The sequence below is a fragment of the Pecten maximus genome, chromosome 19, assembly GCF_902652985.1.
Source record: "Pecten maximus chromosome 19, xPecMax1.1, whole genome shotgun sequence".
NCBI classification, from domain to species: domain Eukaryota; kingdom Metazoa; phylum Mollusca; class Bivalvia; order Pectinida; family Pectinidae; genus Pecten; species Pecten maximus.
In genome coordinates, this window is record NC_047033.1 from 30,864,021 (window position 1) to 30,877,409 (window position 13,389).

A 13,389-nucleotide genomic window follows, 5' to 3' on the forward strand; every position below is an offset into this window, starting at 1 on the left:
ACTAAGACAAGACATATATATAGCTTATAAACCCGTTTGATAAAGACAGAGACATAGACATTTATAGTAAATATGTATATATACAGTATAGTTTTAAAAACAGATTAATTCATGTTAATTAAGGTGTTTATTCTAATGTTGATTGAAAGTACCGAAACGACTTGCTCATGTCTCCCGAAACGACCCGGACTTCTACCGAAACGACTTCCGAATGTCCCGAAACAACTTCCGAAAAAAGTACCGAAACGACTTGTTACCGAAACGCCCTGACACCTACCGGTCGACGATGGCTTTCAACACTCTACATCGTTTCAGCGGAGGCTAGTTTCTTTGGAAACTTTGTCAGATGGAGAGGATCAAAAGACTAAGCTAATACAACACCAGGTCAGTTAAATGTGTTGTTAGTTTTGTTACTAATAGTGTTATGTACCCTACTGCCTGTTTATAACTTGTTTTTTTATAATATCTGAGGCGAGCGCGGTCCGGTCGTGACCAGTTTTATCACTTCCCTGTTCGAGCAGTTGGGAGATTAAAGTGCTGTATATTTGGTACTGGTTTACAAATGTGTCACCTAATAACAGTCAAAAGACGTCCCTGATTTCAGTCCGACAATAGCCAAGAGACATTTACAGATTTGGGGGATTTTATCGAGAAATTTTGTTATCAATGGAAACCTAACCAAAATCGAAAGTAAAAAAAAAGAAAGGAAATTCCGTTGAGTCATTCGCTACGCTAGGCTGTCAATGGAATATCATAATCGGGGGATGTGTTCACTGGGGTGTGACCGGACAGTTTTGTTGGTATTCGGTAATATTTACATTTACACAGCAGCCCCACCATGTAATTTTACCAAGCTCACTTGGAAGGTTATGAGTCCATAACTTCCAAATCTTTATTATGACGTCATTACAGTAAAACACGTTTAGTGCGAACACGCTTATAACGATTTTATGGATATTGCGAACTGATCTCGATTCCCCAGCTTTTCTCCCTCTTACTTCTATGTAATTCTGTATTTATATTGCGAATTTCACATAGCGAAATATTGTCTATGACGAACCAATTTAGCAGTCCCGTCGGCTGAAATTCCATGTTATTTTAACACTTTAGTACGAACCCATCTCCGAAGTCGGAGTCATGCCCTAGTGATCACGACGGTGTTTTCGATAGGCACCCGAGGGCACGTTTCAGGGTATATATTTGTTCGGCTATTGAATCGGTGAGTTATGTTTTCGATGACCTCTGAATAAAGTGAGTTGTTTTGTCAATGTTTATGTCAAGTTGTTAATCCATTCTTAGATGTCTTATTAGTGTGTACACAGTACATGTATGTTTCACAATGGCTTTATCATCAAGCGATTGAGAGCTAGTGAAAACGAGACTTCCGGGGTAAAGGTCACCGCGACCGATTTCGTCAGTATTGATGCAGATGTTGTAAAAGACGTTATGAACGTTTTGGACAGTGAAGACGAGGAGAAAATAGAGACAGAGGAGGAACATTCCGTAATCAGTGGTGCTACGGCGAGTGATTATTTACACGAGATAAGCCATTTTTGGAGTCCCAAAATGATATGTCAGATGTTTTTAGTACTTTGTACACACTTGCCTCACACGATAAGTTTCGGCAGAAAATTATAACTGACTTAAGATAATTGAATCGTCTTTGACGATAATAATTTGTTCATTCATTATCAGAGTAAAATTCCTGGATATAGTCTTTCAAATTCGTTGTCAAACATAAATATAAGCATTGAACTGCTTTCATTTGGAAGTTATGGGCTGATGAATGCCAACTGGACAAAGGCAAATTCAACATGAAGCGCTTCATTAAATTTGCCTTTGTCCAGTTTGCATTCATCAGCCCATAACTTCCTAATGAAAGCAGTTCAATGCTTAAATGGTATGGTATCCGGGAAATTATGATGAGAGACGCCTTAATTCCAGATCTAACTTTTAATTAATTAGCCCACTAGACTAACTTGCCGCTATTTCTCAGAAAGCTCTTCATGTATCAAATTTCATTTGTAGGTTTTCCTTGCAATTGGTACTTATCCTAGTTGTGCATGTTACATTTTGAGACTGATAAAAAAAACAAGATGGCCGATAGATGGACATTTTGAATATGGCACTTGAAGTTTCGATATACTGCAGGGTCAGAAACATTCTTGGTGGAAAGGGATCAGATTTTGTATAAATGGTGACTCTGACCCCTAAGGGGTCGGAGAGGCAGGGCCTAATATGGGAATTTGAGGCAATTCCTTTAAATTGCTACTTGTCATAAAGTTATGAATGGATTTTAAACCAATTTGGTCAGGAGCATCCTTCGGGGAAGGGGAACAGATTTTGCATAAATGGTGGCTTTGACCCCCAAGGGGCCGAAGGGGCGGGGCCCAATATCGGAAATAGATGTGATTCCTTTAAATCGCTACTGGTCATAAAGTTATGAATGAATTTGATCCCAATTTGGTCAGAAATATTCTTGGGGGAAGGGGAATAGATTTTGCATAAATGGTGACTGACCCCAAGGGGCCAAAGGGCCGTGGGCCTGATAGGGAAAATAGATGTTATTCCTTTAAACTGCTACTAGTCATAAAGTTATGAATGGATTTGAACCCAATTTAGTCGGGAGCATCCTTGGGGGGGGGGGGGGGAACAGATTATGCATAAGTGATGACTCTGACCCCAAAGGGGCCGGGGATGGTGGGGGTTACAATAGGGGAAATAGAGATAATTCCTTTAAATCGCTACTAGTCATAAAATTATTAATGCATGTTGTAAACTTAAAAGTCTGGACTTCATTATTTCTTTAAAGCAGTTGGGATCCCCACACTATAACCTGCATACATAGCATTGTTGGGGGTTGATAAACAAATTTAAATTTAAATGCAGTCAGAGTTTACTAAGCTGAAGATGGGAGAGATTTAAATATAACTATGTCACTTTTACTTTGTTGTCACTTTGTAATCCCGTTGATCAATATCTCCTCAATACTTTTTTTCCAGAAGAGCTGTACCTAGAACTAGCTCCAAAATAAAAAACAGAAGGATGGCTGAAAAAGCTAGTGTGAGTATCATTTTCTAACATGGAAGTCAAGAGAGGCATTTTGGGTGCCTCTATTGAAATGAAATATATGGCTAAACTAGGTACGAACTTCCTCTCTGACTCTGGACATAAACAAATTTTGAGGGTCAGATGTCCTCGACTGACAGTCAAATACTAATCCCCCTGTTTGTCATTTCAACAGCTGTCCTTGGCTGACAATCAAATACTAATCCCACTGTCATTTCTACAGCTGTCCTCGACTGACAGTCAAATACTAATCCCCCTGTTTGTCATTTCAACAGCTGTCCTCGGCTGACAATCAAATACTAATCCCACTGTCATTTCTACAGCTGTCCTCGACTGACAGTCAAATACTAATCCCACTGTTTGTCATTGTTAGCTCACCGGTTACGAGTAACAGAGAGCTAATGCTGTCACCGCGGCTTCCGCGTCGGTTTTTGGAAAGCTTGTAAGTCCAAAAGTACACACCTCAAGTTCTTCTTATTTGGTTTATACATTCATAAGAGGTCTAGAAGTGATGCTATGGCAAAACAATGCAGAAAACAATCGTGATTTATTTGCATTTTACCATTTTATTTATACACCTATCACCTTTCTAATTTGGTTTAAACATTCATTAGAGATCCAGGAGTGATGCTGTGGCAAATCATGCAGAAAAAGTTTTTTTGGGCATTTTACCATTTAGTGGACTTACTTTTTTTGACCCAAAAACCCACTTTAAAGATTTAGGGGGTTAGTTTTGGAAAAGTCCACACCCTTCTTATTTGGTTTGTACATCCATTAGAGGTCTAGGAGCAATATAATGTGACATACAATTTCAAAATGACATTGCCTATACATACATAAAAATGAATGCTAGTGTGATTGCTGCCGCCGGTGAGCTTTTGGTCTTGTTATAGCTGTCCTCGGCTGACAGTCAAATACTAATCCCTCTGTTTGTCATTTCTACAGCTGTCCTCGGCTGACAGTCAAATACTAATCCCCCTGTTTGCCATTTCTACAGCTGTCCTCGGCTGACAGTCAAATACTAATCCCTCTGTTTGTCATTTCTACACCTGTCCTCGGCTGACAGTCAAATACTAATCCCCCTGTTTGTCATTTCTACAGCTGTCCTCGGCTGACGGTCAAATACTAATCCCTCTGTTTGTCATTTCTACAGCTGTCCTCGGCTGACAGTCAAATACTAATCCCCCTGTTTGTCATTTCTACAGCTGTCCTCGACTGACAGTCAAATACTAATCCCCCTGTTTGTCATTTCAACAGCTGTCCTCGGCTGACAATCAAATACTAATCCCACTGTCATTTCTACAGCTGTCCTCGACTGACAGTCAAATACTAATCCCACTGTTTGTCATTGTTAGCTCACCGGTTACGAGTAACAGAGAGCTAATGCTGTCACCGCGGCGTCCGCGTCGGTTTTTGGAAAGCTTGTAAGTCCAAAAGTACACACCTCAAGCCCTTCTTATTTGGTTTATACATTCATAAGAGGTCTAGAGGTGATGCTATGGCAAAACAATGCAGAAAACAATCGTAATTTATTTGCATTTTACCATTTTATTTATACACCTATCACCTTTCTAATTTGGTTTAAACATTCATTAGAGATCCAGGAGTGATGCTGTGGCAAATCATGCAGAAAAAGTTTGTTTTGGGCATTTTACCATTTAGTGGACTTACTTTTTTTGACCCAAAAACCCACTTTAAAGATTTAGGGGGTTAGTTTTGGAAAAGTCCACACCCTTCTTATTTGGTTTGTACATCCATTAGAGGTCTAGGAGCAATATAATGTGACATACAATTTCAAAATGACATTGCCTATACATACATAAAAATGAATGCTAGTGTGATTGCTGCCGCCGGTGAGCTTTTGGTCTTGTTATAGCTGTCCTCGGCTGACAGTCAAATACTAATCCCTCTGTTTGTCATTTCTACAGCTGTCCTCGGCTGACAGTCAAATACTAATCCCCCTGTTTGTCATTTCTACAGCTGCCCTCGGCTGACAGTCAAATACTAATCCCTCTGTTTGTCATTTCTACAGCTGTCCTCGGCTGACAGTCAAATACTAATCCCCCTGTTTGTCATTTCTACAGCTGTCCTCGGCTGACGGTCAAATACTAATCCCTCTGTTTGTCATTTCTACAGCTGTCCTCGGCTGACAGTCAAATACTAATCCCCCTGTTTGTCATTTCAACAGCTGTCCTCGGCTGACGGTCAAATACTAATCCCCGTTTGTCATTTCTACAGCTGTCCTCGGCTGACGGTCAAATACTAATCCCTCTGTTTGTCATTTCTACAGCTGTCCTCGGCTGACAGTCAAATACTAATCCCCCTGTTTGTCATTTCAACAGCTGCCCTCGGCTTACAGTCAAATACTAATCCCTCTGTCATTTCTACAGCTGTCCTCGGCTGACAGTCAAATACTAATCCCTCTGTTTGTCATTTCAACAGCTGTCCTCGGCTGACAGTCAAATACTAATCCCACTGTCATTTCTACAGCTGTCCTCGGCTGACAGTCAAATACTAATCCCCCTGTTTGTCATTTCTACAGCTGTCCTCGGCTGACGGTCAAATACTAATCCCTCTGTTTGTCATTTCTACAGCTGTCCTCGGCTGACAGTCAAATACTAATCCCCCTGTTTGTCATTTCAACAGCTGTCCTCGGCTGACAGTCAAATACTAATCCCTCTGTCATTTCTACAGCTGTCCTCGGCTGACAGTCAAATACTAATCCCTCTGTTTGTCATTTCAACAGCTGTCCTCGGCTGACAGTCAAATACTAATCCCACTGTCATTTCTACAGCTGTCCTCGGCTGTCAGTCAAACACTAATCCCTCTGTTTGTCATTTCTACAAATGCCCTCTGCCCTCAACTAACTAAACCTTTTTTCATTCAAACAGACGTCCCAAGCTGATGATGATCAGCAGTACAAAATCAGAATGTGGTATTCTGATATGGTGATACATCTGAGTGAGATGATCAGCCCAGATAGAAAATTGACCTGGCAGAGACTTTTGACAGCACTGGAACCATTGTTACCTCATGTACTCCATGGTGACGACATTACATATATTGGAGACATACTTGAGAAGCTGAGGGCAAAAGGAAAGATTGATCCTATGAAAGGTTCCTTTGAGGAACTCCATGACGCACTCCTTAAAGTTGACGTTGAAGCAGCCGAGGTTGTTAAGGAGACTTCAATCAAGATAAAAGCACTCCTGTCTGAAGGTTAGTCTCATTCAATTTCAATTTCAACATATTTTATTGACATGATGTTAAGCCAATAGGATTGGACATCAGGCATAGCCTATCTTAGTCCTTTCCTTATAATTAACAGATGGTAAACAAACACAGACCTATATACATATATGGAAGGTTGGTGAGGGTATCAGGGGAGGTAATTCCTTAATAATTACAAGGATTTATTAATTTAACATTAAATAGTAACCCTTAGGATATTTAGTTTAGCTAATTGTTTTATTATTTACTAAATGAATATTCAAACATAGTGTATTTTGTAAATTAGGTGTATCTATATGATGATATTGAGTTTATTCCCCCAACAGATACAGGCCATAAAGTAAGGTTAGTCTCATCTAATTTACTTGTTATTAAATATGAAATTTTTTTCAGGAATTAATGAATATTCCCACAAACTTGGTTGTGATAAGCCATTCAATGATATACCTAATGGCTTGTGACACGTACTGTACACTCTCGTCAACACTGATCAAGCCACTTTCAATTGAAATTTCTAATTTTTTTGAACATTGTCTCATTTTTTCCAGACTTTGTATCAATCTTGGCAACGAAAGCAAATAATATATCAGGTTCTTTTAACTCTTTACGTACTCATTCAAATTTCGCGGTCGCTACCGGAAGTGAATGCTGGGTAGGTCCTTTGTGTATTGGAGCATATGGCTATCACATCAGACGTCGATAAAACAATCTTTTACTGATCTTTTACTGTTGTATAATGCTTAATATTAAATGAAGTTTATCATATGGAACAAGTACTGAGTACGGAAACTCTTTTACCCAATTTTTCCTTTAAAATACGGCGAAATCACCAGGCAGAATCGCGGGAAATGACATGTTAATCGGCACATGTGTCAGACATGTGCAAGAAATCACGCAGCCAAAACATCGTTTTTGTAGCTATGTAAACAGCTCGGCATGAACCGGCGGAATTCTTTGAAATAGACAATCTTAACGAATGAATTATGCTTCTGGTACATAAAATATACCATCAATACAATATTTACATTGCTTTTTATTTCTTAAAAACATCATTTCCGTGTCAATTCCTTCGTATGACTATGCTAAACCAGCAAGTAATATCAACATCTTTTGCGATGTTTTACGACGATTTGAGTCGTCACAAAGGATGGAAGGCATGTTAATTGCGACGTGTGTAGTCGTCATGAAGGATACAAGAGCACATTTTTGTGACGTCTGTAGTCGTCGTGAGTACGGAAAGAGTTAAGTTTCAGTTTCAGCTGGAGAATAATTAAGCCATGATCTGTCCTTGTAATATTGTATCAGAGGTAATCAGTTTCTGTGTGTAACACTTTGGTACCCAATGGTATAACAGCTGATTGATGTCTGGTTGTAATAAAACTTTGAGTGCCACTTATTCCCCGCTACATCAAAGGCACTACTGATTTTATAAACAGAAAACCTTCACCACTACCCAAGGGTTCCATCGTGGTTATAATATATGTTACCTCACTGTTCACCAACAAACCTAGCCATGAAGTTCTACGAGCTGAAGCATGAACTCTCATTTAACATTTACCCTGGCTAGTTACAACATACTGGATCTACCCAAACTGGTCTTACATTGCAATTACTTAACTTTTTAATAATAAGCATTAGCTACGAACTGGGGAACCAGCATGGACACCAAAGTGGCACCAAAGTGGCAATCTTGTTTGCAAATATCTTTATGGATGACCTTAAACATCAAATTCCCAGCACAATGCCACATCAAGTGTACACTTCAAATTCATAGACGACATCTATATGATTTTTACGGATAAACACAACTACCTCACCACACATCTCCTATCACCCGACTCACTGCAAAGAAGCAGAACTACATATAACAAAACATCGCCTTACCATTCTTCTAATTATAAAACACTGCTACAGACATACCCGACCACCCTACAATACCTGGCAAAATGATCACCACTGTATGACGTCACAACAATAGCGCATACCTCATTATAATTTCGTACAATCACCAGTCAGATTAATCGCAACAGTATTAGTTGTCATGATAACCATATTACTATATACAGATTTTCTGTATTACAGAAACAAGAGGCCTCTAAACAATATATGTCATTTGGTTATCATGGCCACAAATAAGGGGTAATGGGGATATTAAAATTAGCCGTCAGCTTACAGTTCTTGAAAACTACTCAAGGGATATTTCTCAAAAGTTAACCCTGTTTTGTTGTGCTGATATATTTGGAGCTTGATTATAAAACAAATGGCCAACATCGCCATCTTAGATTTTGAGAATTGAAGTTTGTTATCACTTTTTCTTGAAAACTACGTCACATTAGGTTCCTCTTGGTCCCTAGTGTTCATTCACTTTTGAATCTGATCAGGAGAAAATAGCAGTTATTTTTGATTTTGACAATTGAAGTTTATTATCTAAATTTCTCAAAACATTCTTCTAGATCTTTAGATTATTATAAGGGAAGAAGGAATAGATATAGAAAACATCAGTCTTAAATAGAACCAATAAATATCATTCATTGGTAGGCGCCAAGCTCCCTCTGATATCAAAAATGATTATCATTTGATGCATGTCTGGTTGGAACAGTTTGGTACCTGATGGTGTCAAAGCTGATTCATGAAACTTTGGTTGTCTATAAGTGTTTTTTTCTGGTATGTAACCATTCATTTACTTACAGGACAACCGGCAGCAAAGAAACGTAGAACCGAAAGAGATGGAAACCAGATAAGAGGTTGGTAGTGAGAAGGATAAAGCCTTATGTTTATCTTTGTGATTGTCACCTTGGTCCTTCGGACCAGGTGAGCTTATGCCATACCGTTGCGTCCGTCGCCCATCCGTCAACAATTGACTTCTTCTTCGTAACCACTGATCAGAATTTGATGAAATTTTGTCAGAAGCATCCCTATAGGGTGTGGACTCAAAATTGTACAAATGGTGGGGCTGACCCTTCAGGGGTCTGAGGGGCGAGGCCAAAAGGGGTCAATTTGGCTATATCAATATAAACGACTTCTTCTCTGAAACTAAGCAAAGGATATCGCTCCTATTTGCCTGGTAGCATCACTATGGGGTGAGGATTCAAGATTGTACAAATGGCGGGGCTGACAGCCTGGGGGCCTGAGGGCGGGGCCAAAATGGATCAATATACCTATATTTATATAAACGACTTCTGCTCTGAAACCAAGCAATGGATATCACTAATATTTGCCTGGTAGCATCACTATGGGGTGGGAATTGAAAATTGTACAAATGATGGGGCTGACGCCAGGGGGCCTGAGGGGCGGGGCCAAATGTGGTCAATTGGGCTATATTGATATAAACGACTTCTTATCTGAAACAGAGCAATGTATATTGCTTATATTTGCCTGGTACCATCACTATTGAGTGAGGGTTCAAAATTGTACAAATGACTGGGCTGGTCCCCCAGGGGCCTGAGGGGCATGGCCAAATGTGATCAATTGGGCTATATTGATATAAACGACTTCTTCTACGAAACTGAGCAATGGATATTGCTCATATTTGCCTGGTAACATCACTGTAGGATGGGGATTCAAAATTGTACAAATGATGAGGCTGACCCCAAGGGGGTCTGAGGGGCGGGACCAAGAGGGATCAATTTTTTTTTTATAACTTATATTTTTATTCGGTTTTCAAAACAAAAAATACATACACATGACACAATTTGACAATACATTCGTTCCTTTTACCTTCATCCATTTTTTCATATCACAAATTCAAACACTCTTGATACATATAAGCATCCATTGCATACTATTTCTTTTCATACTATTTCCTTTCATACTTATTCAAGTAATCATATCTGAATATTTGTATAGTATGGAAGTATATATATACACACATCATTATGACTGACATTTATATCACTGTTTGTATTTATTTATTTTCTTAGAGAAAGAAATATATTTTATATGTTTCTTTACAATCAAAACAAAAGATAGAAATGTGTATTTTTTTTTATTAAAGGAGGGAGATGCATGATACAGACAAACACAAGACAGACAGATACCACAGACAGACAACTACAAGGACAGACAGATTGAAGAAAAAAAGAAAAAAAATACATATATATATATAAACACATATAAGACATCTATTAGGACAAACAGCTAGACAGACAGACACCCGACGGACAACTATAAAGACATCCAAACACGAACAGATAATTGGAAAGACATACAGACAGATTGACAAACAGACAAACACAAGACAGACACTTCAGACATACAAAAGGCCTTCGGAAGAAAGAAAAAAATTGATAAGTGAATTGAAAACACTTTTAAGAAATACTTGCTGAAAATATATGATAGAATTTTATAAATGTCATTGGCTTTTTGCAAACAGTCAGAGTTTGAGAAGAAAAATATATTCAATATAATAAATACTTACAAAAGGAGAACCTTTTTCCATTTTTCCCAACCTTTGTTAAAACATTCAAGAGAAGCTTCACCCTTCCCAATTGCTGCATACTTTTTGACATTGTGGTTTTCTCTTATTGAATTGATAAGAGCATTTAAATTTAGGGTAGTGTTTAGACATCTGGTTTTATAGATATAATGTTTAATGATGATGTTAATCTCATTATCAACTTTATTATACACATTTCTAACTGATGGGAGTCCAAATATAAAAGACTGTTTATTCATAGTAAAAGGAATTAAAAGTGCATCCAGAAGTATTTCTAGACTCTGCAATAAATCCTGTACTTTTTGACAATCCCAAAAAATATGTGTTATGGTTTCGGACTCTGAATTACAAAATGTGCAAAGAGGGTTTATAACAATATTTGCCTTGAAAAGCAAAGAATTTGTTGTCAAAATCTTATGTAAAATTCTGTATTGGAACCACTGAAGTTTTGAATCATTGGTTAAAAGGAAGATAGAATATATTTCCCCAGACAGAATCATCAAAGTCATAATTATCAGCCCATTTTTTTCTACCAGTAGGAATTTCATCATTCTTAGACAAGATTTTATATAAATGTCTGGTTCCCTTTGTCCTGTTAATGAATGGTTCTATGTTAAAAGGAATAAAGGGGAGTATAAGTTTTGTATCTTGGATACTTTGTATATGAATATTTAGTTTAACTGCATTGACAATACCTTGAAACTGAAGAAAGTTGGTAACTACACCATATTTATGAATAAATTCATAATAGGAGTAGAAAGTAACTGGGGAAGTGTGTTTCAACATATCATTTATTATCTTAACACCCTTTCTATACCAATTATTATAAAAAACAGAATGTCCCCCAATATTCAAAAGTGGATTATACCACAGAGGTGCTTTTAAAATAGAGAGTTGTCTGCCCTTGAGTATATCTAAGTCAAGAAGTTTTCCCCATGCCCTAAGAACATCACACCAAAATAATTTTTTACATCTTCTTTCACATTTATGTAAGAAGTCTTTTCCACAGTTAGCAATATAATCAATGTTAGTAATATTCATGAAGATCACTTGCCAATTTTTAGTAGAAGTACTTTGAAAAAATCTTTTTAACCAGCTGAGCTTAAGTGCATCAATAAAGGCTTTTATATCAACCATTTTTAGTCCCCCTTCAAAATATTCTTTGATTATTACCTTTCTTTTCACCTTGTCTATTTTACCATTCCATAGAAAATTGTCTAAAATACTATTCAGCTTATTGATAAAGTTACTGCTTGGATTAGGAAGTGAAATAAACAAGTGATTAAATTGAGATATTAATAGAGATTTAATTACGTGTATTTTACCAATAGGAGTTAACTCTCTTCTGTTCCATGACTTAATTAAAGACTTGAGTTTAATAAGTTTTTGTCAAAGTTCAATTAGGTATTTCATGTAAATTAACACTAAAATCTATCCCCAGCAGTGTGAATTTGTCCCTACCCCATTTTAAGCCTAAATCTGGTAAAAAGGTGTCACTACTGTACTTTTTACTCCCAATCCATATTACATGGGTTTTATTTATATTGATTTTAAGACCGGAAATTTCAGCAAATAGTTTCAATTCCAGAATGGACTCTTGTAAAGATTTTTCTGATCCGTCAAGTATTAATGAAGTGTCATCTGCATACTGTGAAAGAAGAATAGGAAAGTCATCAATGTTTATACCCATTATATTGCTATTATTTCTTATCCTGGTTGCTAAGATTTCAGTGCACAATATAAAAATATAAGGTGCGACAGGGTCCCCTTGACGGCAACCACGCTTTACCTTAAAAAAAATAGAAATATTCCCACCCTGATTTATGGCCGAATTAACATTATTATGAAGTGTTTTTATCCATTTTCTGATACTATCCCCAAAACCGAAGTATAGAAGAGTTTTGTCTATAAATTTCCATGACACTGAATCAAAGGCCTTTTCAAAGTCAATCATGAGAAGCATTCCAGGTATATAATGATCTTCAGTGTAACTCATAATATCATAAATAAGCCTAGTATTTTCGCCTATGTAACGCCCTTCCAAAAACCCTGTCTGATCATTATGAATAAGCTTTCCTAAAATTGTTTTTAACCTACTCGCTATAACTCCAGATGCTATTTTATAGACAATATTTAAAAGTGATATTGGTCGCCAATTTTTAATGTAATGTCTTGGTTTGTCCCCTTTTGGAATACAAGTAATAATGCCTTGCTTTTGTGTAACAGAGAGTTCATTATTAAAATATCCATAATTTAAAGATCTTACAACAAATGTGCCTAATTGTTTCCAAAAACATTAAAAAAATTCTGCACTAAATCCATCTGAACCAGGACTTTTATTACTTTTCATTTTACTAAGAGTTTTCCCTGCTTCTTCAAGAGTAATAATACCTTCTAAATTCTCTGACTCAGTAACATTTAATTTTGGGACATTACAGTGAGACAAAAAATTTGTTAAATCAATATCTACTATGTCATCTGAATCATCATATAACTTTTCATAAAAATCTTTGACTTCATTCAAAATGTCCCCCAGGTCTGATATAACTTCATTGTTTTCTTTCTGCAACTTAGGAATGATTTTGGAAGTATAGTTTCTGTTTTCTAAACCAAAAAAATATTTTGTAGGTTTCTCTCCTTCTTCTATCCATTTG

General features: G+C 37.2%; 1 protein-coding gene across 2 annotated transcripts in view; it reads left to right on the plus strand.

The window, feature by feature from the left end:
• The first annotated feature begins 268 nt into the window (after positions 1-268).
• LOC117317597 overlaps positions 269-13,389 on the plus strand; it is a 66,017-nt gene continuing 52,896 nt past the window's right edge. The window contains exons 1-4 of one of the 2 annotated variants that reach the window (XM_033872446.1): positions 269-384; positions 3,003-3,063; positions 5,961-6,288; positions 8,991-9,044. In XM_033872446.1, coding sequence (XP_033728337.1) covers positions 3,046-3,063; positions 5,961-6,288; positions 8,991-9,044 — 400 coding nt within the window. In that variant the 5' untranslated portion in view covers positions 269-384; positions 3,003-3,045. The remainder of the gene's footprint in view (positions 385-3,002; positions 3,064-5,960; positions 6,289-8,990; positions 9,045-13,389) is intronic. The other variant, XM_033872447.1, reaches the window with a different exon arrangement.